The sequence below is a fragment of the Xiphophorus couchianus genome, chromosome 1, assembly GCF_001444195.1.
Source record: "Xiphophorus couchianus chromosome 1, X_couchianus-1.0, whole genome shotgun sequence".
NCBI lineage: Eukaryota > Metazoa > Chordata > Actinopteri > Cyprinodontiformes > Poeciliidae > Xiphophorus > Xiphophorus couchianus.
The window spans coordinates 8706513-8733523 of record NC_040228.1 but is presented as its reverse complement, the minus strand read 5'-3'; the positions used below and the strand labels follow the sequence as shown (position 1 = coordinate 8733523).

At 39.1% G+C, this 27011-nt stretch overlaps 1 protein-coding gene and 1 long non-coding RNA gene across 6 annotated transcripts in view; one reads left to right on the top strand and one right to left on the bottom strand.

Annotated features, from left to right (window-relative positions):
• The first annotated feature begins 1234 nt into the window (after positions 1-1234).
• On the top strand, positions 1235-23566 carry LOC114141577 (uncharacterized). Its single transcript, XR_003594876.1, has 3 exons — positions 1235-1339; positions 19669-19676; positions 23556-23566. It is a non-coding gene; the product is annotated as an uncharacterized LOC114141577 (long non-coding RNA).
• LOC114141555 (helicase ARIP4-like) overlaps positions 2120-27011 on the bottom strand; it is a 58333-nt gene continuing 33441 nt past the window's right edge. For 3 of the 5 annotated variants that reach the window (XM_028012139.1, XM_028012175.1, XM_028012158.1), the window contains 21 exons: positions 18175-18418; positions 16719-16852; positions 16292-16507; positions 12197-12405; positions 11854-12036; positions 11482-11615; positions 11135-11331; positions 10802-11005; positions 10574-10712; positions 10312-10489; positions 9984-10205; positions 9768-9886; positions 9483-9607; positions 8782-8881; positions 8483-8688; positions 7795-7970; positions 6815-7011; positions 6478-6677; positions 6277-6366; positions 5962-6057; positions 2120-5468 (listed from right to left, as the gene is read on the bottom strand). In XM_028012139.1, coding sequence (XP_027867940.1) covers positions 4429-5468; positions 5962-6057; positions 6277-6366; positions 6478-6677; positions 6815-7011; positions 7795-7970; positions 8483-8688; positions 8782-8881; positions 9483-9607; positions 9768-9886; positions 9984-10205; positions 10312-10489; positions 10574-10712; positions 10802-11005; positions 11135-11331; positions 11482-11615; positions 11854-12036; positions 12197-12405; positions 16292-16507; positions 16719-16852; positions 18175-18418 — 4409 coding nt within the window. In that variant the 3' untranslated portion in view covers positions 2120-4428. The remainder of the gene's footprint in view (positions 5469-5961; positions 6058-6276; positions 6367-6477; positions 6678-6814; positions 7012-7794; positions 7971-8482; positions 8689-8781; positions 8882-9482; positions 9608-9767; positions 9887-9983; positions 10206-10311; positions 10490-10573; positions 10713-10801; positions 11006-11134; positions 11332-11481; positions 11616-11853; positions 12037-12196; positions 12406-16291; positions 16508-16718; positions 16853-18174; positions 18419-27011) is intronic. The other 2 variants (XM_028012149.1, XM_028012166.1) reach the window with 2 other exon arrangements.

Genomic DNA, 27011 nt, shown 5'->3' with positions numbered 1-27011 from the left:
TCATTGTTTTTTAATACACCTTCTCCTCGGCTAAACTGGAATTCAGACAGTCGGCTCAGCTTGCTCGCTCAAACCGCTTCGTATTAATAAATATGTAAATTCAAGTAAAAAGCTGTAAAACTAGTAAGCAGGTCAGTGTTCACAGCAAAAGCCGAGCCGGAAAGTTCATCACAGAGGAAACTCGTTGGCATCACGGGACGACAAAACAACTTAAGATGTGGTGAAATATGGAATGAAAAGCATCTGATGAAGTTGCTTTCTTTCCCCTGCTGATTTTTTTTTTTTACATTTTTTTAGATCCAGGTTTTTTGGGGCTTTTTTAGATCCAGATTCAGTTTGTTTTAGATACATAAGTTTAAATTCAGACAAATGTCTCTCAAAACCCATGTGAATGCTTACGTGTCCATGTGTCCAAATACTAAATGTAGTGTTTAGAGTTTTGTCTTATACGTAGCCGATTTTATTTTGGTCTTTTTCTCCACATTTATTCCACACAGTATTTCAAATATAGCCAGTTTGTTCTCAGATCCTGGATCTTGCTCAGCAAACACAGTAATCAGTTGGTCCAGTAATTGTTTTGTTGGGTCATTTTTCGGTTCGTCATAAGTGAACAAAAACCTCTAACAAGTCTGAGGCATCTGTCGGAAAAACATTACAAGGACCATAAAAATCTTACAAATATTCTCAAGAAAAGAAAATGGAAACCAAAAAAAAAAAAAGAGAGAAAACACTGTACAAAAATAAAAACACAAACGAATAAATATGCAAAGTCATAAATAAATTAAATTTGGTAATATTTCAGAACTTGTCGAATGAGAAGAACCCAGAAAAAACAACAAAAGAAACAAGCATGAGTAAACATTTCAGAATAAAGAACAGATCCATTAAAGAATAAAAAACAAATTAACAAGAAATGCTCGAGTCTTGCTTTGATGATGTTTGGAGTTTTGTGTTCATGTGAGGAGACAAAACTCCTCACATGTCTCCTGTGAGGAGTGTGTGTGCTGTACTGGGAAACACACAAAGACAGTTTATTAAAGCGGATAGGTTTTGAAGCTGATGTTGAGTTATGGGAAAAGAAACTGGTTTGTTTTAACCTACGTACACAGATTAATGTCTGTTTTACAGTGGAGCACAGTGTATGCTGCGGATATGTATTTCTCAACCATAGCTGCTATAGACTAGGCATGGGCTGGTAGGAGATTCATGGTTGCATAACCTTGAGTACAAATACTACAGTTTTAAGGTGTCATGGTACTATTACAGATATTCAAAACTAAGATGAAAAAAGAAAAATTCAATAGCTTCTAGTTAAAACAGCTTGCCAACCATCACAAGAGTGATGGTGCCATTTGTTTCTGTGTTTTTCTCGACTGGAAAAATTTCCGGACATCAAGATGAAAGCACTCGAGGGCCACAAAAATATTTAATTTTAAAATTAAAAATGCCAAAGTTATCTTAATGATATTTCTCCATGTTTACCTTCAGGTAAAAGAAAACAAGGTACATTGCATCAAAACGACCATGTCAGTCAGATTTTTGGAGAAATCATAGACAGGAAACATAAAAAGGGTCTCGCATGTTTGCCTTATTATACGAAAGGCAGAGAGTCTCCTAAAAAGTTTTGGGTAAATCCTTTTCTAACTGTGGTTCAGAATTTTTCTTTAACATGATGTGGATCGCTCCTTCTTTGAAAAACACAAAATCTAGTGAAAGAGCACATCCCAGTCTGCCTCGGAGTAAAAGTCACCATGTGTTTGTGGTCTTACTTGCAATAAAATTAAGATGAAGCAAATAATATGTGATTACTAAAAGTTTTTGTTGTAGCCAACATCTTGTTTCATGAAGTTTTAAATTGTCAATGAAAATCTCCATTCGCTTTGACCGCCTGTCCAACAGGTCAAATTTGTACCATTCGTGAATTGTAAAACAAACAGAAAAAAAAGTTAAATAAATAAAATCATTCCAGTGGTTATTAATGGCCTGTGGAATGCATTTTGAATGTTTCTGCTTCACATCATAAGATGATTAATTAATTGTTTTTTTAAAGTTTGGAAACCCTAAGTTTATAAATATCTTGAATCACCTCATTACCGATAACCGGCCCATGCCGTTTGTGAACTTCTGCTCTGCAATCAATACCTGCTCTAAAATGTGATCCTCTTTGTTTTTGAGATTTCTAGTGAGTTTGTGCTGTGTTTCTTTTTTGTTTTGTTTTTGTTTTTTGGAAAAGCCACACGATATCTCCAAAATGAAGTTTGGTTTTACGTTTCAACTCTGCTCACAGCACCAGACAGAGAGACAATGAGTGAGAAAAAACAAAACAACGCAGCAGAGTGAAAGCATGAATTGACGTCGGACGTTTGCATTTTTCACTTCTTGAAAATGATTCCTTTTGTAACCTTTAGAAAGACAAGGCGCCGACACAAACACAGTAACAACACGAGCGTAACCAAAGCTTTGAGGGACCGCGGGGCGGGGGGCTGTGAAGCCCAGCGCCCCCTAGGGTCGTATCAGTACATATAGGCTTTAGTGAGTGTTTTGCATCGTTTTCAACTAGGCTACAGTAAGACTGTGGGTGAGATCCAGTCTCCCTTTACCTCTTCTTTCTCACAGCTAACATTCAGAAAGATGGGAGGCAAATAAAGGCATCTTCTGTTGGTTGTTTCTCCGCTACAAGGATGACGCCTCATTAGCTTTTTTTTTTTCTTTTCCACCTGCCTGTTTTTAGGCGATCACCTGTTTGTTTGTTGTTTTTTTTTGTAAAAGTAGATTACGTACATAAAAATACAGTAGACATTAATAAAAAGAAAAAAAGAAAACCATCCCACAACCCACGCCTAAATAGAAGGAATCTTTTCAGACAGAAAAAGGCCCGATATGAAGGCATTTGATTATTCGTACATTCTTATTTCACTGGAGTTTTTAAGTTTCAGTAAAATGTTTTCAAACCTCATCAAGCCTTAAGATGTCACATCATTTCACCCTTCAAAGAGAAAAAAAATACAAGACATCCTGTCCTGGCAGTGATGTATTAAGCGCAACAATTCTTTTTTTTCTGAGTTTGGTTTGATATTTTTAGCTATTTTCTTTAGATGTCCAAGGAAATATTCAGTAGCAGTATTCAACAAATGACAAAACTTTCACTTACTGAACACATTTACTACAAGCTACCTCAGCTGGAAGGAGATTTTTCTTTAATGGGATAGGTCAGGATTTTCAAAGTGAGGCTCTGATATGATGTTTTAAGCAGTTAGACTCCTACTGCCTTGGCTAACTCTGGTGTCTTCATTTAGTCAAAATCCTGATTAGCTTGGGCTAAAGGCTAATGCTAATGTCTAGTCCGAAAGAAGCTCAGACCAAAGCAGCCTTCCACCATCTTAAGAAAACTCCAATTGCCAAAGCTTCATACTCTAGGAAGTAAACTTGGTGATGATGTTGAGAAAGATGGCGCTAATTATTTACACAGGGAGTGGGCACAGGAGGCAGAGTTGCAACAGAGGAAAAAGCACACGTTTCTGGACTGCCTAATACGCATGGCAAGGCAGTGCAAAAACGTATAAAATAATGTCCACTTAAACTCCAATTACATTTTTTCTTCTTAAAAACCTTAATTTTAATATCAAAATGTGACTCTAACTGCAGACACTTTACATGTTCCATTCTCAGTGTGCGTTTCACATGGGAAGATCACTGGTGGCGCACATCCTCCAACCTCAATTTCCTGTTTATGTAATCATCAGCGTCTGTGTAAATTCCAGCCAAAAGCAAACGCAATGATGGTTTACACTCATCAAAGAGCCTTCACATGGATTGCTGTGATAGAGCAGAGTTGTTCTAAGGCTCTTAACAGACTGGCTGTTATCGTCAGGCTTTGGGTTCGACTGATCTGCATTTATTTTAAATATACCAAAAAAAGTTAGAACTATTTAACAAAACCTCACTTAAAGAAAACCTCAACCATCACATAAAGAGAAACTCCAGCTTCTGGCTGCCATTTTGATTAGCTATGAGCAAAGAGTCTTCACGTTTTGCAAAGCTGCAGAACTACTGCAGAATCTCTAACGTTGACAGTTCAACTAATGGCGGTTTGTAGTCACTACAGGCTCACACTCAGCAGTTCTCAGTCCAGTGATGAGCTTTTTAATACCAGGATTGGACAAACAAATCTGGAAGCTCAAAGTCCATAGAATTTAAAACCCTCCCCTTTCATCCCCTCTGGATATTTTTAAATGCTTCACATTTTGATATTCAGCATCAACATTTGTCACTCAGTGTCCAGTCTATTCAGTCACCCTTCAGGTTGTTCCTCCAAGGCAATACAGGTGACCAAAATGAAGATCTTAGACCTTAACTTTCCTTAATTCGTTGTCCATCCTCCCTCAGAGGACACTGCAGTCTGACTAACACGTCGAACTGAAAGTTGTCTTACTGTCCCATCATCTCGATGACGTCATCATCATCATCAGAGCTGCTGCCGCCACTGACCTCCCCGCCGTTCTCCAGAACCGGGATGCGGTGGCTTTCTGAGCGCGCTGAAGGGGAAAACGAGGAAGGGGAGGAGGAGGAGGAGGAGCCAGAGGCTGCAGTTTGGGGGTACTGAGACAGGAAACTGGCTCCGGCTGGACCTGGGGTGGCAGCTGGACCTGGCAGCATCGGTCCAGAGTACAGGCCGGCTAGAGACGGACTGTATGACAGAGGGAAGCCTGGCGGGAGCATCCCAGCCATGCTGGGGCCCAACATGTACGGCGGGAGGGCTCCCGTCAGAGAACCGGCGGCGCTGACTGACGTAGAGGGACATGACGAGGCAGAAGTTGTGACTGTGGTCGACGAAGACTGAGATGAGGAAGAAGGGGCGACGCTGACTCCGCTCAAGCCAAACATGTCTCGGTACATGTAAGTGGGGTCGGCCAGCTGGCTGTTGGGTGGCTGGAAGTAGTGTGAGCTCGACCCCATGAAGAGGGGATGCCACACTGAACCGCCCAACATGGCCGAGTTGAGACCCATCGGGGGAAGGCCATAGCCCCCAGAGAATGGGAACCCTGGCGAAGATGAGGAGTGCTTTCCTGCGTATGGCTGCTTGCCGGCTCGCTCCTCTATCGATGGGCTGGGGGCTTTACGCTTGCTGCCTATTCTCAAATCCTGGGGAATGCAGGTGTCCTTGTTCGACTGGGTTACATTAGTAACTGAGGCATCATGGTGGCTCGAGGCTTCCCCAGAGTAAGTGCTGCCACAATTTTTCTGCAGCAGCTTGTTAGAAGGCGGGGCGTTCGTGCCGCTCTCAGCTTCTCCGTCTGTGGCGTCAGACCCCGAGCCGGCCGCGTAGCGCTGCAGCTCGCTGATGATCTCTGGGCTGTCGGGGGAAAGAGGGCGGGGCACAGCTTTGGCGGGTACCTTCGGTTTCCTGTCAGGGGATATGCAACCATTGCTGCCACCGGAGGAAACTTCCTGAGTTGGAGCCTTCAAGTCTGAAAGAAGAAAGACGATCAATGTTGGTTTCAAAAGAATAATATAACTTATTACATATCTAAACAGTATTTTCTATACAACCTTTTTACTAAAAGACAACATAAAAAGCTCCACTTGCATTATCGAAGCTGAAATGTTGCGGTTTAGACTAATCATGTGTGAGAATGGCTCGGTCAAAGTCTAGTCTGAAATCCAAATTTTGGTAAGATTTTGAAATTGCTGTTCGAAAATTCTCTCTATGCAGTCTAACTGAGCTTCAGTCATTTTGCTGAGAAGTATATTAATACAGACAGTGAATGCCACTTTACCTGAAAGACTTGCATTCTAACTGCATCAAAATGTGGCAATGCAAATAATAATTGTAATTCTTAAAATGTATAGAAAGCAATCCATCATTTTTCTTTAGCTTCTCAATTACTCACTACTTTGAGCAATAAAAAAAAAATAAAATTCAAGTTGCGATGCAATGTTAATGAATGAATAAGTAATTACCTTTGGGAGGAGCTGCAACACTCTCATCCACAGTCTTAGCCTTGTTAGCTGCTCTAATGGCAAAGATTCGGCCATCGGATGTCCTGATATATGTCCCTAAATACATGAAGTAAACAATGCTTTTAGTATGCACACTTACTGACATGTAACTTTACCTAAAGAATCAAAAGTAACTACATCTTTAAGGAAGACACAGCATTGTTGATGTTTATTAAGTTTCAGCTAGTGATTGAAGATGACAAAAAAGGCTTGTACCATTTAATTTAAGGTAGAAAATCGAAAGCTAAATTTAATTTAGGAGTTCTGGAACTGCACCTTTTGTGCCCCTGATAACATGAATGCTTTCTCCGGAGTTAATCCTCGCCTGAACGTCTGTTGAGTTGTTGGTGCCTGGAATCACTATGTCTGAAAGAGATCAGACGCAACTTATGAAACTTCAGAGGCATGTACTTATGTACAAACAACAACAACAACAAACAATGGATGGAGACAAAAGCGTTAGCGCCGCTTGCCTACCAGTAGTGGTGACGATCTTTTGCACAAACACCCCAGCTTTTTGCAGGCAGTTGACAGGGAAGCCTCCAAGGCTGGATGAAGAGGAGCCGCGGTCTTGGGCTGAACCCGCAGCCACATGGCGGGGCATCATGGGAGCTGATGCAGACTGAACTGGCCGGACGCTTGCCACTGGTTTCTCCTCTGTGCGAGTGGGAGGGCGCCTGAACAGAGGTTGGTTTTTTTTAGTTACTTTATTATTAATGCACATTTTAGAAGGGTTCAAACCTGATTAGAGAACATGTTGTAGAAAACTTTACAGCAGTTTTCTGGATATTTTGTCAAACAGCAACTCACTAACCAGTTCCTCTGGCTGAAAGCAGGGATGTTGGTGAGGCTCTGATCACTGGCAGGGTAATAGTGAGCGTAGGACGGACGTGTGTACGGCACAGACGCCCTCTTCTCCTCCTCATAGCCCTTCTTGGCGGCTTTCTTCTCAGCGCTGCTCAGTTTTAGCTCCCTGCGGTCTATCAGGAGGGACTCATGGGGGAAGGGTTGCTGAAAAAGAGGAATATTATCGGTGATTAGAGTTTTAATCTTAATCAACTTTGTTACAGTTTTTTAAAATAGTGCTCTGCAAAAGTATTCATATCCTTTAGGACTGCAAGTTATATTTGTAATTGATTGTTCTATTGATCAGATAAAAATAATAATAATTAAAAATTTGCACATTCTGCACATTTTCTTTTAACCATTTAGACCTTTTTATACAATATTAGAAATAGATGAAAAAGGCAAAGAAACAACTAAATTCCTTTTTATGTTATGTTATGGCCTAAAATACAATAACACTGAATATGTTTAGAGTACGCTGGATCATTTGCAGCTAAGAAAATACTTCTAACATCAACATGTGAAAAGGTCAGTTTGCTTGACTTAACATCCAGTGTAGCGAAAGAGGCTTAAAATGAGATTTTGTTTGCAGAACTTAAACCAGGTTAAGCTAAAACGATGGCACTTGAGGAGACCTGGGTTAAACATATTTACAAACAAAGAAGGATTTGATTAATCACAATTAATCAGATTAATCATTTCAACCCTAATATCCTTCTAGAGTGTAGAAGGATATTGCAATCTATTATCTAGAATCTAGACATTCTACACATTTAATTACTGTATAGCAACAACTACTCCATTGTATGTTTATAGTTGCTGTCCTGCTGTAAAGTGAACCTTTGCCTCAGTTTTTAACTGACGTCTTTTGCAACCTTTAGGTTCTCCTGCAGGTTTTTTCATAATTTGGCTATAGTTCACTTTTAAATTTGCATTATATCCACCTACCTTGGTGATTAGGTGGGAGTAGAGATGCAAAGCTCTCTGCAGAACGCTCTCCCTGATTTCTCCAGGCAGCAGCCGGACCTGGAATGGATCAAGTTCCTCCTCCACAAAGTGAAGAAGGGACTCGACTTCCCTCCTGGTGAAATTCAGCACAGGGTTCAGGTCGTCCACAACACGGTCTGGTGGAAGAAGGGAGAGCAACATTTTAATTCTATAAAGTACACTTAGCTGAAATTGTAAAAGAAAAAGAGTGAGACCAAAGAACTCCGAAAAGATTTAAGAAAAATCATGCAATTAATACAAAAGGATATTTAAAAAAAATAATAAATAAATTCAGCATGTATGTTTTTCATCTTCTAAAACTCATAGAAAACATCAAAGGTTGGCTTCTTGCCAAAGACAATTGTTTAGTTTTATGGATTTTGTTCATGAATCAACATTTATTAAGGAGCTGAAAGCGTCTTGCAATCATAAAATTTATGGTTTCGGTTCCAGCTTCCCCCGACCACATTTCTGTTTTGACTGTTTAAATGTGTTTTGGATATGTGGTGGAAACTAAACAGAGAGAGTTTTAAAGCTACAATTGACACCTCAGCAGGGAGCCAGGACAGCTTGTGAAGCACATTTTAGAAATATTCTTCCTGGAGAACTCAAACAATTCAAGATTAGAACACACCGACTCAGAACTCACCAGACATTCCCTGCTTGGAGATTTGACGATCATAAATTTTTTTCTCCAGAGTGAAGTCGCACACCAGGCGGTAGATGTTACACGGTTTTCTCTGTCCGTAGCGGTACACGCGACACACAGCCTGGGCATCATGGCAGGGGTTCCAAGAGGCGTCAAACACTACCACTCGGTTCGCTCCAATCAGGTTCACACCCAGACAACCAGCCCTGAGGTCCAGACAGAGATCTTACATCATTTCTGACTTTGGACCTTGATATTAATAATGGTGTAGTGTGAGTGGGAGGACAGGGGGGGATTACCTGGTTGAAAGTAGGAAAACCCAGGCTGAGGTATTGGTCGGATCATTGAACTGATTTATCAGCCTTTCTCTCTCTGAAGCTGTTGTGCTTCCATCCAGTCCTGGAAAATATCCCACAGCAAATCCACAGTTAAACTTAAGTAAAAAAAATATACAAGCAAAGTAAGAAACTGCACGTGTTTTTGTTTGATAGAGAATTATCTTTTAACTAGTCTGTGTTTTGCTTGATTTAAAAAAAAAAATAAAATAAGGTCGTGGTAGGTCATTCTGCACATAAATTACAGACCAGCAACAATTTCCGTGACTTTTAAGTATTTGAGTAACCAGGGGAAGCGAAGTCTTTCTGCTACTTAAAATCGCCTGCAGGTGGCAGCACCCATTGCATGTCATTGCATTTGAATCACGACTGATGCACAGAATCACTACAGTCAGAAGAAAAGACTCTCCTTCTACAGATTAGACAAATTTATCAGTGTATCAAGGTTAAGACTTGGGCATGGAAAAAATGTTGATGCAATATTCAAACTAATTGTAATTTCTACAGAACATTTATAACTCAATATATAAATGTTGAGTCATGACTACTTTGTACCAGATAAAATAGAGATTGAAAGAAATCAGTTCTTCCTTGGGTGTGTTTTGGATGGTCAGTATCCAGTAAGTCTTTGAAACTTGTTGAAACCATAATCAGTGATGACTTACTGTAGTAGTTGAGATTGCGGACCCAGTTCTGGTTGGGTCGGTCTTTGTCGGTTGGATTTGGTGAAGGAGGCACTGGTCTCTTGGCCAAGAAATCCTCGATCACAGTAAGTGTGGACAAACTCTGACTGAAAGAGGAGCAGTAGAAAACGTAAGATCACATACAGAAGGGCCATGAAGAGGTAGAAAACGATGAGAGGGACAATACAGCTAAGAAAGCTTTGGGAATCCCACAACCAAGAGTTTCTATCCTAAAGAAAACAGATTTGCTTTATTTTAATCTTTCACCTGAACACAAGGATTTTGTCTCCTTTCCTGACACTTTCCTCTATCAGGTGGAACAGAAGCACCATCTTTGCTGAGTTCTCCAGGATGCCAGGCTTATAGTCACACATCAGTTCTTTCGCCTGGCCATGTGAAGGAGTAAAAGAAATGCCATTAGAACTGTTGTCACATAAACGATTTTTGAGATATAATGTTAGAAAACCTCAAACTAGCACATACCCACTCATACGTGATGACCTGATTGGCTTTTTCCTGCAGCTGGTTCAGACTCAGTCCACAGATTGGATCTGTGTTGTCCAAACTCTTTGACTTTGGAGCCGGTGCTGCCGTCGGACATCTGCCCTGTGAAGTGGATGTGATGTCGTCAAGGTCCAAATCCTGCTCACTTGCCAGGTTTTCTTTCTGCAAAGCTTCGTACAGCACGTCTGGATGATTCCAAATCTAAGAAACAACAACAAAATACATTTGGATGTTAAAAAAAAAGAGTTCCAAATGAATAAAAGTATAATACTGAAGAGGATAAGCAACATTTTGGACACACACAGACCTTGCAGCAGACACAAAAGGCTTTCAGGGGGTTGAGGCTGAGCCAGCCGGTGTTCCCTGCCTCTCTGAAGCGGTTCATGAACTCAGTGTAGAGTGCCCTCTGCAGGGGAGACAGACGCACCAGGATCACATGCTCGTCCTTAGAGGGAAGTTGATCCCTCAAGACATCATGGCCTCGTCTGGATTATAAATAAACCAGTCAGTATTAGAAAGAGTTTCTTAAGAGAGACTAAGTTTAATTTCCTGAGTGGCGATGCTCTTACCTCTGCACAAAGCCTTCCAGCAGGCTGTGGAGGACGTGGCTCCTGTACCTCATCAGCTGGACATCCTGGGGCGTGCTGTCCACACACTGTCCATTAAGGATGGGTCGCTCAAACATGTTACTGAACTCCTGTCTTGTTCCTGAAATATGTGAAATTCAACAAAAAAAAGAAAAAATGAGCACCATTCAGAAGGAAAGCAGGCATGCAGAATCACAACTCACCACATACCTAGAAAGTCGGGACGGACAAAGTCGACCATGCACCAGTACTCGATGAGATTGTTCTGGAGCGGGTAGCCGGTCAATACTACACGCCGCCGGGTTCGTATGTTCTTTAGGGCCTGAGACGTGCTGGCGTGGCAGTTCTTAATGCGATGTCCTTCATCACAGATCACCACATCTGGACCGGGTCGGGAAAGAGCTTTCTCAACACCTTAAGAAAAGACACAACTTCAGTGAGCTATTTCAGCTTCATCCCTTTCTTTACTCTACTTGTACTTGAATCTTCTTCACTTTCTCTCCCCTAACTTCCTCATTTTTCCCCTTCTATGTCTTTCCTAACCTTTTAGAAGTTGCTGCTGTCTGTCTTCTTCATCCAGGTTTATGATATCAGGTGCTCCGGTCTTTTTGCTCCTCTTCTTCCGCCCAGCCACAAAGCTCTTCTTCAAAGACAGGAGACGGTACATTTCGTAACCCATCAGCAGGACACCACCATCCCGAGACCAGTCCTCCACCACCTTGGCCCTAGACGCTGTGTTTCTGGGTATCAGGAGAAAATGAAAGGCTATTTTTTTGTCAAATAAAAATGCTTTCCCCAACATAAAAATCCTCAAAACAAATGGTTGGGTGATATTAAGTACTGTAAGCTCCACAGACATTTTCAGTTCAGTAATTGTTCCGGTGACTTACTTGTGTTCATCGTTGAGGATGTGAACTTTAAATGCACGCGGTGCAACCAATGCAGGATCAGTGTCTGGAGGTAATGCTTCAGGAGGAGGGACCCATGTGTTGAACTCTGACAGCCAGTTCTGCAGTGTGTTCACCTGGAAGGGAATAAGTATGTGTATCAGATTTTGGTACACTTACTTGGTCACATTGTTTGGCTCACAGTGAAGATAAATCTTGTTTACACCTCTTTAGCCAGTTTTGGGATACCATGGGGTTCAGTACTCAGGACAATTTTTTTACGCTATACAGATGAAACCACATCTTTACATTTACACCTAACCTTTTTATAATCATTGTCCAGGCATCTAATGGAAGAGGCCCACAGAAGCTTACCGGTACGATGGCGAGCACAGTGTGAGTTTGAGTGTGCCTGAACAAGACGTCGATGAAGGAGATGACCTGAAGCGTTTTGCCTAAGCCCATGCTGTGAGCCAGGATGCAGCCAAAGCCGCTGCTGTTGCTGAAGAGCTCCAGGGACTCCACCAAGTTGTCGTACAGGAAACGGATTCCACCGATCTGAAGACAGATTGAGAAAGACCCAAGAGATGCAGTGACACAACCAAGAAGAGAGAAGAAATCCAAATTCTGGAGATTCCAGTGGACGGATATTTTAACCAAGCATCACATCTAAAGCGGAACATTTATCTATATGCTTATTCTGAGTGTATCCTGATACCTGGTGAGGTTTGACTGCTCGCGCCAGCTGTGGTGACAGGAAAATGTCCTCATCTGCCTCTGGATGGTTGAGGTTGACGAGCACCCTGCCTTGGGCGTCTGGTTGGTTCTGGGTATCGTTGGCATGTGCACCACTAGGCTCACTCTCTTCTTCCTCTTTGGAGACTTGAGCAACAGTGTCATGGTCATCTGTCCTCAAATCTATTATTTCTGAATAGAAGATAAATAAACAGAGAAATAATTAAGGTCTCAAAGCTTACAATACAATTATTATTTATCAAATGTCAACCTGGTCTTACAACTGTATGTAAAAATATTTGAGGTTTGATGTTGAGGGGAGCATTCTGGCATGACAAAAACAAAGCTGGCTACTCAGTTCCCCACAAAAATACACACAAAACATACAGTTAGTTTACTGAATTAAATAGAAGCAAACAATATATTAACAGTGTGCAGAAATTTAAAATCTCCTCTCAGTAATATCTTTTTATTTGATTCAAAGATGCCAGAGTGTTGTATCTTCCTTAAGTTATCTTGACTAACATTCTTTCCGTAAATGTTTCAATGTCGGTCTTTCGTTGTTGGGAGGACTGTAGGTAAGGCGGTATGAGTTTTTAACATCATGTTTAAGTAAAAATAGAAAGAAAGAAGAAAAAACAGGTATTGCAGAAAGAAAACACCAAAATTTTGTTTGAGCTTTCACACTGTTTTCTACCTTGCCATTAACGTAGTTTTAAGAGGCACGTTTTACATGAGTCTATGTGCTGCTTTTGATACACAGAAGGAAAAATAAAATTTTTCATATTAGACAACTCTTTGAAAAAAAACTACTTGAAATGAGCTGGATCAACAGGACGGAACTGACAGTGTTCTGCTGAGTCACGACCGGTTACGTTACTTTTTCATAACGTCACTGTCCTGTTTATATACAAACAGATTTATTTATGTTTGTATATACATTGTATATTTTTCATTCAGGTCATTGTAAACACAATGTTGGTGTTATTAGGTTATTGTTGCACAGTCATGTTGATTCGGTAGCAGTAGTACTGTACATATGTGTTGTTTCTAATATGACTACAGTACACAGCTAAATGCTTAGCAACGTGGGATCATTATTGCCTCATGGCTTCAGTTCTTCTAGCATCATTAAAACAAAATGCCAAGGTGGAAAGGTATTATGAGGATACAGACAATTAAACAAACATCTCTCTTTAAGTTTATCAATGTTTTTCAGCTATCTGCCCAGCGCTGTTCAGCAACAAGTGGGGGAGGGTAAAGTTGTGTGTGTGCTTATGGAATCCTAGTAATTTTTCTAGCATCTCATTAAAAGGGCTTCAAACCACCCTATAAGAAACATTTGAGCAATTTTAAAATCTTGATAAAAGGTATTTGACTCATGTCTAATCAGCACTTCTATATACTTTGCAGAAAATATTAAAGTTCGATTAGCTTGTCAACAAAACACGCCTTCACAGTACTAAATGCTGGTATAAACATAATGACAGGACACTGATAACTAAATGTATGAATGTAAAAGAGAAGCATAAACATCAGGGGACACTTTAATTCAGCCTTTCTGTGTTAAAAAACAAACAAACAAAAAACCAACATCTGCTGCAGTTTTTCTGCTAAAATAAGTTCCCATCAAATTTCCATAAGCCTTGATGCTCTCATTTCTGCTAGCTGGGGGTATCGGTTGTCCAATGATAACAGAAATTGAGTCTGTCTGTGTTTGTCGGACAAAATCTGTCTGATAAACGAGAATAGAAAGGAGTATCAAAGTTATACAAGCTGGCAGCCTGAGAGAGCACGCTGTGAAGAGGACAAGTGTGTGTTAAAAAAAAAAACAGAGTGAGTTTATATAACTGCAGTGAATGGCTGGTTATACAAGTAGGATTAGAGTGGAGGGGGCGACTGGTTATGCAACCCCAACTGGAAATGTCACTGTCCCACTGTGGTGTGGGTGTGTGTTCATTATGAGTGTGTGTTCTGCTTCCTCCCTACGATCTGCTGGGTTTATTACCCCTCTCATTTCATCTCTCTTCCCTCCATTTGGCTGTTTTCTCACTTTTCGTGTTTTTCATCCCTCGGCCTCTCGTTGTTTATCTGTTTACCTGTCTCCAGCTCCCTCCTCACACTGCAGGTGTGCGTCTGCAATTTGCTTTGATCTCGACTGTGAAATTTATCCCAGTGTGTGTGTCTTTATTTGGTCTATTTGATTGACTTGCTGGATGTGTGTATCTGAGCACATGGATGGTAAAAGAAGAAAACTCAACTGATCTTAACTAACAAAAGTCGTGTTAACTGCATTTGTTTAACTTTGTGTAACAACTGAGTTTTAAATGGCTCCAAGTAAGTTTTACAGTCAGTTAACTTAAAAAATTTTGCAAAATAAGAATCATTATCAGGATCTCGCCCATTTCTGTTGGAAATTGACTTTATGTTGTCTCTGCTATCTAAACAAGAAAAGAGAAGAAAACTGAAGAAAAAGACAGAAAGGTAGGCATGTTTATGCGACACTCAGATCTCTTTGTGGATGTTAAAAATAACCTTAGTCATTTAACAACCCATCTGATAAAACTTTAAAAAGAAATACTAGTACACATCCCTCCTGTGGTTTTTGAGTAAAAACAGATTCTTTTTTCTCTCCTGAAAATTCCCAGCGATAAAGTCCTTTGATGTGCTGCTCCTCCAAACCCTGGAGGTCAAAAGTCAATTTCAAACAGGATGTGTAATTTAATAAATTGATGCTTGTTATATGGCGGTTGAGAAGCAAATAGTTAGTAGATATGAGGCTTTATGAAACAATGGGAAAGTCATACAATCTCAGTAACTTCTCTACCCAGATGAGCCACTCAGGAAGGCTCTGACTTAACCATCAGATTTAATGTAGCACTGAATGCATGCAGGCTTATAGGATGAGAAACATGCAGTAACATATAGCAAAGCTCAAAAGGTTTGGATAAAGGGAGTGAGATTTATTCTAGTCATTTTCAAAAACACTACGGTGAAAATCAATTCAAGGCCATTTAATTTTTCATTTCTCATCATTTGTTTACAACATCTTTTGGAAAGCATTGCACCAGGCAATAATGGCCTTGGTGTGAAAAGAGCCCACACAGCAGCAGAATGGCAAATGACGTCCTTAAAAAGTTACATATAATTACAATTCCAGGCCTATGAGTGGCTAATTTGCTCCTACAGTAATGTGTCTGTGTGGATACCTGACTGAAACAGAAGAAAATAGAACTAGAAACTTTATCATGTTCATTTAACATGGTTACAATGTGGATGGCACAAATGCAGCCAAGTATATTAATAATAGCTTTGCTGAACTTCACCTTTGCTTGTATATTCATATTATACTTTTTTCATGTTTGAGTCCTTTGAAGCTATCTGGTTTCTACGACATCTAAACTTTATGGTATGATAACGAGTTTGAGGGGGTTTTGAGTGACAAACGTAACCAGCTCCAAGTCATTACTCGAACTACAGTCAAACATCAGAAAATAAAAACATTGAATTGCTAAAACAAGGTGAAATTTAAAAAAAAAAGTTCTCAGTTTAAATCCAGAAATATACATACATCTGTGCTATTTGTTGTCACTTTAATTTTTTTTACTTTGCACATTGGATTGGAGGGAGGGCATTTTGACAAATGAAAGCCACCCCCTAAAATGAACTGAGTAGTTCATTTACATTCAAAACTACATTTTCGTATTTAGTCATAAAGAAAGTACACCCTATTTAAATTTTGGGGTTTAGAGGTACATTAAACGTTTTGATGTTGTTTTCCATTTTGGTTTCAAAATGTGGGTTGTGTGGTTCTGTACACTTATGGAACCTGATCCAAAACAGTTCATTTATATGTTATGAACTTTGTGATTTAAAGCCCAATTTGCAGCAACAACTGTAGCACAGAAGTGCTTACACCATTAATAATGGGTCTTAAAATGAACAGGATTAGAAGTCCTCTTAGTGTATCTGATTAATACACTTATTTTCAACTATTAAAGTCTTCAAATACTTAATTTACCTGCTGGCTCAAGCAGTTTTAAAATAAAGCCCTTGTTTTGAGGATTGTGTATCTCACCTGTTTTTTGTGTTTGCACTGTTGCTGCAGAGGTGAGTGTGTCAGTCTTGCATTTATCTGTGCTGATACTCGTGCTGCTGGACTCCAGGCACATCCCATCCTGTCTGGTGGACTTTACTTTTTGCTGGAATGACACTGATGCAGACGATGAGGGCACATGCTGAGTAACATCGCCTGAGGACGGGGACATGAAGAATGCAACATGTAAGTCAGAAACTATGAGATGGAAGAAATAGAAAAAAAAATGGAAGCACACATGGAGTTAATGAATGGACAATGAAGGAGAAAGGTTTAGGCAAGTATGTGTGTAATTAATTAGCAATCATTTGTATTGTGCATGATAAAGAATGTTGATTACAGATTTTTCAAGTAGAAATGTAAGATTCAGAAACTGAAGGATTAAAAGTCTTTGTGCACATCTTCTCACCGGTTGTGTATTCAGGCAGTAGCGGTACGGGAAAATCCTGCTTCCTTTGATCTTCCAGACGTTGCCTTCGCTCTAGCTCCTCCTGCTGGGCGACTTTGGTCACTGCATCTAACTGATGTTCCCTCAACAATTTCCTAAAATATAGCCAGATAAATATACTTTTAATTTAATCGTAATTGTGTATTTTGACAAACAATCAAATTCTATTACAGGAAATGTAGTTTTTTTTTAGATATTTTTTTTAGATACATCGCTCCCGGTCTAGATATTTTGCTATTTTACTGTTTTCTACTTTTTCTTTTTTTTTTGCAGTTTGCAAGCAAACTATCTTCCACAATTACTACCAAAGGAGTTATTTTGTCAAACAGTCCATGGAGCTGACTTATCAGTAGACAGCAGGAAGGTGGAAACTTATAGCAACGTTGCTCAGCTATTTCATTTGGATCCTGTTTTGGAGCTGGAGTCAGGCTTTTGGAAAGCTCAGATTTAAAACAACCTGTATTCTGTTGTGAATACACACAGAGACTAATGTTTAAAATTGTTATTGCTAGTAGCACTTCCATTTAAAATAGGAAGTTATTTAAATAACTAGGACTATTATTATTGCTTTTAAAGAGAAACAGAAAAAAGTCACTGGTCAAAGGTTTACAAAAAAAAAAACGTTTTCAAATCGACCACAAATCTATGATCAGTTCATTTAAAAAAAGGCAGTAAAACTTCTTTACTCAAGACTGTAAGCAATATATGGTGAAGATTGATTTAAAAAAAATAATAATTCTAATACAAATCCTTCCAGAAACATTGAAACTAATACATCCTCAATTTGGGGTGTATGTCTTAATTACCTGTGAGATGAACTCTTTTAAAAGAATCCTTAAGCCTTGTAATCCTCCTAATGGAAATATTTATGTATCCCAGTTTTAAAGGGCTCTAGAAACTATTAATAGGATCCAGAACCGTCACTATTAACATATGTTTCATATTTATCTTAATGCGTTGTGTTGCAGTGATGCAGCATAGTTGGGGTTCAGCTTTAAGACATTACTGGCAGTCGGGAGGAATGAGGCTGTAGACTCAGCATACAGTGTTTGAAATCACTAACAGATTTTATGGGCAACTGGGATGCTGTTGATTTTCTAATAGAAAAAAGCTGCACAGTATAATAAAACTGATATATACTGGTAAACAAATTTTAGTGCAACTACAACTAAGGGTTACTAAGATAAAAACATTATAGAATCAGCTGATGTATTTTTAACTGTTTTTTTTTGTCTGCCCCAATGCCTAGCATTAATAAAAAAAAACACTTCTATAAGGCGTTGAGTTGAGCTTGCTTTAATAGATGGTTTTGTGCTGTTTCTTCAAGGATCCCTACAGAATAACTAGGTGGGTGTCCTTCTAATCTCTCTGACTCAGACAGCGTTTGAAGCTTAGCCCAAGGTGCCGACTTTGGTACCTGATGTTTCGTCTCATGTGGGCCGGCTTGGAGCTCCTCTTCTTGGTTCCCGTCAGGGCGGAGGGAGGGGCGTGGCTTTGGCTTGCCGGCCTAGAGTGGGGTCTGGACAAGGACTGCGAGGTGGGTGGGTGGTGCGGCGTCTCCGCCGAAGGCGAGGTAGATGGGGGAGGGGTGCACTGCCACACAGCCGGATCGCCACCCTGAGCCTCATTCTCCGACCTGAAGGGGGCGCTGTGGGACTGGTCTGTAGGAGGAAGACAGGAGCATAGATAATGATCAATAAAAATAAATAAAGGAGAGATTAGCTTCGATTCTTATCATTAATCATAAGAATTAACATTAACAAAAAAAACAAAAATACGATTACTTCAAAGTGACGAACAAAATTGCTGCAGTTCTAAATAAAAGCGTCTGTATCCATGTTACATGTACTGTTTTAGCCGAGCCTGAGCTCAGGGTTTAAAAGGATCAGCAGCAATTTATCATGTATTTTTATTCACTCACATATGAGAACAAATATTGAGGCTGTCTTTGAAAGTACTGATGAAAAACTCATAATAGCACACACACAAACTGCAACATCTCAGCCAAACCAGGAATAAATTCATTCTTTGATAAATTTTACATGCAACTTTTCCTCACAGCTAATCTTATGCACTCTTATGCTGTTGTTTTACACCTTTGCCAAATTTAAGATACACTTTTGCAAAATTTGATGTGCTTATCATACATTTATATGCATTTTGTATATTTCTCTTTAGTTTTCATCAAAACCTTGATGGGTTTTGTATGTTGGATCAGAAACAATGACAAGTTACATTTTGATGAAGACAGAGGTTAGAGAGGTATTTGGAATGAAAAAATATGGCGTCTGCCAACTCTCAACAGCAGGAAGGCTTGCATAACAATGTTTTATAATAGCTGATGACTCAGGGGAAGTGGCATGGGCTGGTATTTCACTGTTACGGAGAAGCAACTTTAAACACTCAGGCTACCCACTTAAAACAGGAAGAGCCACAATTTAGACATGGTAAGTATAACTTCCCTACATAGTGTATATTTGTTACCAATTCCCTTTTATGTTTCTTATCTCTGAGTTGAAATATTGACAAAGAATTGAAGTATAAATCTGAATGAAAACATGTCAAAATAAAGCACAGCACAGTAATGTATCATAGACGAACATTAGTTTAATTTAAAGTTATTTTTTTCAAAGAGGTAAAGTTGACAACTGTTATCTGACAAAAGTTAGATTGGAACAACTCCCAACTCAAATATAGGATAATATTTCAAAATATTTGATGACATAATATAGAGATGCATCAGGAAATCAGCTGGTGACCAGTAAGGAAGATTTTGAGTCCTATCTTTCTCCGATTAGTGAACTACGTGCAACCATTGTTGCTATTGCTTTGTAACAATTTCCACAAGTCAACAGAATTGCTGTCAATGTAAAACAGAATCAACAATAAGTTTAAAATAAGGTAGAACAAGTAAAAGCAGTACAAAAAAAACCAGTTGATATATTTTTTATGATATAGCCCGCAGGTCAAAAGTCTGGATAAACTTGAGGCCGGAAATCAAATCCAAAATTCAGGCGCATCTCTAATTTCAAAACTTTAGTAAGACATTGATAAGTTTAAATAAAAATGCTGAAATCTTTTGGTAGCAAAATATTAGGGTAACTTCTTGTAATTTTTAGGATTTATTTTCTGAGTTTTGAGTTTAGCCTTGTAGGGTTTAATAATAATAATAATAATAATAATAATAAAAAAAAATAATAATAATAATAAAAACATCAGATTTCTCTTGTTTAATCTTGGAGAATGAGGCTCAGGGTGGCATTTACTAACCAGTGCAAATAAAGTTCTTCTCTCTGCCCTAAAACCCCACAGAAAAGTGAAAACATGTATTGGTTTTTTGATCAATTTTCCCTCAAATCTGCTTGAACGTAACTTTAACCTTCTCTTTTTCTGCCCTCCTTCTCTCGCTTGTTCAATCAGGAGCACACTGAACCAGATCTGGAGCTTATGTAAGAGCCGCATCATAAAAATGGACAGCTTATGAAACACAAGACAGGGCACAAACACTGACGCGCAGACAGACATATTTCAGAGGACAAGCACTCATAAAACAACATTAATCAATGATTAAATATCCAACACACATGTAAAAACGCTTGTGTTTATGTTTCTGTGGGAAACATTTTAGAGACTGAATAGATTCCTTAGCCTGTTGCTCTCCATCTAAAAATAAATGAAGTAGCAATAAAACCAAGATTTATCCCTCCTAAAAATCATTTTGTACATGATTTGGTTCCCCTGTGTACAGAAACTCCCAATAACATGATGTTCTGTCAGGTTTTGGATCCCCACAGCATGACATGAAAACACACCAATCAAATTTATCCTTCAGTCCAGCCAAGATTCTGCCTGGGAAGACTGGACCAACAAGGACGCAACAATGCCACACACACACATACACACACCCGCCCACGCACACCCCCTCCATTTCAATGCAAACTAACACACAAAACCCAGCACAGAAAACATGCTCTCAGCGTGATACCTGGCATGAGAATGTGCGTATGTTTGCATGCACTCGCACAAACATCCTTGGCATAATGGGGCACGGAGGCCGGTGATGATGATCTCAGTGTGAAGTGAAAAACAACTTACATAAAACGCTCCTACAGTCCATGGCAACATACTTCTTAAACAGGCTGCCGATGACACCAGCTCTGCCGTGGGTCTGAGCGATTGACGTGTTAACATTTAATGTTTAAAGAAGTTGATCTAACAATGTTGAGAAAAAGTTGCTGACTTAAGAGTCAGTAAAAAAAAAAGTGAAAAATGACTTTGTTCCAGCAGATCTTTTCAGTCCAACTGTTCAACCTCAGTAGAAATATCTGAACAACTGCAGGAGCTGTTATTGCAGCCTCCAACTTTCTCCAAATGTTATAATAATGTTGACATTTCTGAATAATTACAGTATATCTCCATGGTTTGAAAAGATCGGGGTTGTTTTAGCCATGGCGCCTAATGCAAATTTACTTTCAACAACAGACCATTGCAAAAACATACAAGGCAGTTCTTTTTTTTTCTGCCGTGGCACTAACACTTCATAAAGACACAGCCTTCGACGCTACAACAGACTAAATATTGACTGAGGGTCAGAAATCTAGTGAACAAAGTCCTAAAGGAAAACAAAAAGCAAACACTAATTAAAGAAGTGAAAATCTGAAGGCTTCAAGTCTGTTTGGTTTTATGTTCCAGACTGATATTTAAGAAAACAAGTGGACTTATTGCCGTTTGTCAGACGACTAACATTTCATTTAGCTCTACAGAGACCCAGTAATAAGCTGTTCCCTTGACTCAGTTTGGGAAAAGGTCTGCATCTAAAACTTGCAGAATAGTATACCTCCAGGACTCGACTTAGCCCCCTCTGATCTAGAGCGTATGACAAAAACAGCAAACAGAATAAATCTGTGACGGGGCAGACACTTTTCCATTCCTGACATTTACGAAACCATTGCTTTCCTCTGATTGGATGCCAGCAACATAAGTGCATCAGATGGTTTAGTTTTTCCAGGAAATAGTGAATAAAAATTGTGGTCCTTGTAATTAAAATGAAGGAGGTTTCATAAAACGAGTCTTATTAACCTTATCATCAGATGAAGGACGAGAGAAAGAAAACAACCTTCGTTGCCAGACACATTATGATTTAGAAATTCACCCGAAAACACTCTGTACCCCATTTTCCATTTGTCCGGCACAACCTTACACAACAGTTATATAACAGTTCCTGAAATGTGCAGAGCCTCAACATCAGCGCAAACACACAAACAGTCCGGCGACAACAAAGAGGCAGGAAAACCAAAGAAAAGAGGAAAAGGGAATAGAGACATCAAAGCGGGGTGGGCAGCAAACAGACACACACGTTAAAAATCCTGACACTGCACACACGAGCAAACGAAACACAGACGCAGATTCTGGGAAACAGGACTCCTTCCTACTGAGGGGGTCAAGAGGACAACAAGTCAAAGATTCATTCACCAATGTAAAAAAGAGGACATTTTGTCAAATTGGTTACAAAATGTGCTCTAAAAAGCTCTTAGACACGCCTACTGCACTTATACCTGCTTCACATGATACCGTCCAGTTAAAGTTTAACATGTTTATTTCACCCAAACAGCAAAGTAATGTTGCTTGCCACAATAAATTGGAGGTTTCATTTAAAAATCCCACTAGCTGTGATTTTTATTAGCATTTAAAATTGTACACTGTGAGCCAATCAAACTAAAAGAGTAGAGATAAAACTGAAAGGATAAGTGCAGGAGAGACATGTTTGCTCACCAGATTTCTGTTTGACGTTACCAATAATAGAAGAGTGGGACGCTCGTGTAGGCAATTAACAGGTTGGCAAGCGAACTCCAAACATTTTATGACTAACACACATCTTTATCTCATCTAAAACAATCAAACGTATGTAGTGAAATAATTAGAGAGACTGTTAAATGTTTGAACTAAGCTAATTAAAAAAAAGACATCATATTTGACTTTAATGGAAGTGCATTTATTAATCTTAGCTCAGTATCAGCTGGTAGGTTATACAACTCACCCACATAAAGGCACTAAATAAGTTATGTAACTAAAAAGCTTAATCAATGCTCCCTCACTGAGACTCAAGGAATCTGCGATCAAAATCAGTATTTAGACGAACGTAATTAATTGTGTAAAGACACAAACCCACATGACATTGTGGGAAAAATAGAGAAAATCACATCCAGATAACTCAGCTTGTCATTTATTAACTTTCAGTTAATCAGCTCCTACTGCTGCTCACACAGGCCGGCCATCAAAGCATCACCACTGTTACAGCAGAGCATCCTGCTGCTTATTGAACATTTTGGGTAAACTTTTGGAACCTACTCTCACTTTTAAGCCAACATTATTTTCTCTAGATGTTGTTATATTAAAAGAAGCCATGAGTTAGTCATATGAAGAACTTGCTAGAAGAAGAACATGTCAGCTATAAATCTAACAAGTTTATGAACTGTATTGTGATAACAGTACGATAACTACACAAATTGTTCTATGTCATCCAGCTGCTTCGGTTTAAGTTCTTAAAGCATCTTAGCGAAAATGATATAAAATGTTGATCATAGTTAAAATACCATAAATCTTTCATTGTCTCACAGGAATATTATTTACACAAAATCTTAACATGAACAGTTTTCATTGTTATTTTGATTTTTTGCTACATGAGAAAAAGAAAATTGAATAAACGACCGCTAAATTTAGCATAGTATTTCACATGCTCGTTGCATATAATGCATATTTTTATAACTGCACTTTTGTAGAATAATAAATTTCTACAAGCTGATATTAGCTGTCTATTGAGGCTAAGCGTGCTGACCAGCAGTGCACAGCAACAGGTCGGGGAGAGTGACCTTAGTGTCAGCTGAAGAAAACTCCTGTCACTTTCTTTTAATTTTAAAGTTGCAGTTGGTAACTTTTATGAACAATATGGTTGTTGTTTTTTTACATATTTGTTAAAATTGTCACTGATGTTCTGACTGTATAATATGAGACAGATAATCTGAAAAAAATAAAAATAAATCAAACTCCCCTGCTTCCACCATGTGGTCCTACTGCCATCTGCAGGAATACATCGCTCCCGGTGAAAAACAACCAACCAAAGCCAGGAGGAGGCGCCGTCAATCTCTTTTGTGTCCATGCTGTTCAGACCCTTCCTCTTGCTCTCTGCTACAATGCAGCTAGCTCCAAACACTGCAGCCTGCCGCGAATGCTCAGGCTGGCTAGCAGACCAGCAAGGATGATGGTTAAGCAATCTTTCTGTACCGTTAAGTTGTTTCTCCAGTTAGCACATTTAGCAGCAAGTACACAAGCGTGACTGACATGGTGACAGTTGACAAACGTAAAGAAACATATTGTTTATAAAAGTTACCTACTCCAGCAGTGTTTCCTTTTAAAGTAATACAACTTTACCTTACTATTGATTAATGGGTCATGCTTAGTAGGTCACAAATTCCATATTTTCTACAATTATTGTAAAAAAATTAGTATTGTATATTGTATAACAGAAGAGCTGGAACTAATTTCTAAGTTGAATAAAAATCCCAATCCTTTTGATGTAGATAATATGTTAATGTGGGTTCTAGTGCTTAACTTTCTGACGGCCAATTTTAAGCTTGCTAGTACAGTGGTCAGTTCCTTCATTGTATGACCAGAGAATTTAATGAACTTAGGCATTTTGGCAATGCTTTCAACATTTGTGACACACTGAGTCTTTGTTACAGTAACAGTAATCCTCTTATTATGATCTCTGTGAACTCAAAACGATAAACTGGCAAACCCTTTGTCTTTTCCAGTACTGGAGACAAACTGAAGAGCTCAGAAGTAGCCGTAACGAAAGAACAAGAGGAAAATGCCACTGGTTCCGATCTTCATGCAATCTCAACATGTGAGACCTGCCCAGCTAATTAGGAGGAATTACTTTGAGAAAATCCAAGCGTAATTGCTGACAGTTGCTAGGTGACTGAATCAAATGATCAACGTGCAACAAAGTAAGGTAGAAATCGGAGGATGAAACAAACTAACAAACAAAAAAAGCAGCTTCAACCTCAAAAGGAGTTCAAGGTGAGCTGCAAAAAACACGTGAGCAAGCATCCCGATAACGGGCTGCCTCATCAAAAGTCTAAAGTGTGACTCGGTAACTCAGAACCCACAGCAGGGTTTCCAAACCATCCATTTGTTCAGTCAAGTGTGGGCAGAAAAACTTGGTGCTCCACGAACAAACGGCAGAGGGTGAAGCAATAAATGGAGAAAAGCAATTCAACAAACTCCTGTTTGTCACGAGTATGCTATAGCGTCTCTGAGGGGAGCTGCAGCTGTAAACATCTACTGCAACCACAAAATTACGCAACTCCATCTGTGGTATATGTTGAGAGTTTATATAACGGTGCTTTTGAGTTTGGCTTTTTCAAAAAAGAAAAATGAAGGAAAAAATAAAACGCCCATGGCCTCGCATATTTCTTACTTTCAGATGGGACAAACATTTAGATTTAAACATTAGGGTCTCTTGCTACCCTAATGAACACATAATTTAACGCTTAGCCACTGTAAAAGTGTTGGTTACCCTGTAAATTAAATTTTAATTCAAAAATACTTTATTAACCCTAAAGAGAAATTGAATAAATGGCGCCTCCTGAAACTTTGTTCAGATGTACATTTCTTGTCCTTCATGGCACATTCGACTGAATTTCCAATTAGCAGAAGGCAAAATGTCTTGTACTTAAGCTCAAATGAGCTGTAAAAATCTATGAAGTGACATTATAAAATTTTCTGGAGCTGGCTCGTTAAATGCAGACAGGACAAAAAATAATCCCTTGTCTCCCAACTGTTTTTCTGAAAGCCGTTATCTTCATGGAAGTTCAGGACATTCTAGCATTTCTTGCTTGAACGTTTCTGAGTTTGCATCTATAAAACATGAAGTCAGGCAGCTGAGGATTGACGTCTAAACTGAGACCCTGAGCACTTGGCCTTATTTAACTTTCTGCAGACTCATCGGTGGTGAGACAAAGTGTGCAAATCATTTACCCAAGGTCCCACTTTTTTTCTCGGTTTCAGACATCTCATTATCCGTCTCGCTTCACTAGCAAATCCTGTTTGTCGTTGACACTTTCCTGCTTCTGCAATCTCTTTTTTCATTCGCCAACATCTCAAATGTTGTTAAGTAACAAAGAGGGGGGAAATTAAATTAATAAAAAAAGAGAGGAGTTGAAATGGGCATTCTGTTTGTCGTGCCCCAATACCCTCCGGCTGTCGTCTACATAAGCAGATCACAGATGACAGCATATAACTGTGGAGAATCCTTCACGTCACACACACACACACTGAGAACAAACTAGTTATTCAACTCTGATGGAAGATTCTGGAAAACATGCAGGAATGAGAGGGATAAAGATGTCAATGAAATAAAGTCCTGAAATAGTTTGTCTATTTCTGCAATCAAAGTAAGGGTTAAGACATTAAAGAGACTCTGTCTGAGTCTTAGCTTGATGTACTTAAGAAGACAAACATGTACAGTACATTCTGTGCCCTTCTACTACCACTGTGTCATGATAGTTTTTTAACCTGTTTTGGAAAACATGGGTGGGAATTGTGAAACGTCAGGATTATGAAATGCAGCAGAGAGAGGGCAGCTTGTTGGACAATTAAAGAGTAAGAAGCAAAATAACTTAATAATAAGTCAGAATATTAAAAGAGAAAACTGCACATCTGATAGCTTTATGGACCACTTTAAGGCCTTATCATTATACAGTTTGTAAGGTTACATTAAAAATAAATAAATAAATAACGTCCATCTCCAAAAACTTTTCGAAAAGGTGCACAAAGTCATTATGAGATGACCAAAATGTAGGAAGAAATTAAAATGATTTAACTCTCTACTTATTTTTGTAGTGACTTTTAAGGGTTGTTCACTGAATTCAGCTGATTTTAATACAGTACACCATTCACACTGGAAGATTTATATTTATTAAGAACAATACACGCAAGCGGAAATCTAGGATTAAGCAGAAGTTTGCGTTGACCCGTCACTATCACACACAGCTTTCAAAAATCTTATTCACATTCTTTTTTCTCTTCTAACAACTGATTCAACGAAGACAGTAAAGGCCCAAAATCTGACCCAGCTTCAACTGATGTTCTTCTGTTCAGACAGACAGTAGCTGAAATTAACAGTCCCAACACCACATCTGCTTCAATTGAAGCTGAAAATATATCAGAGGTCTATCTATAGCACACCAAATA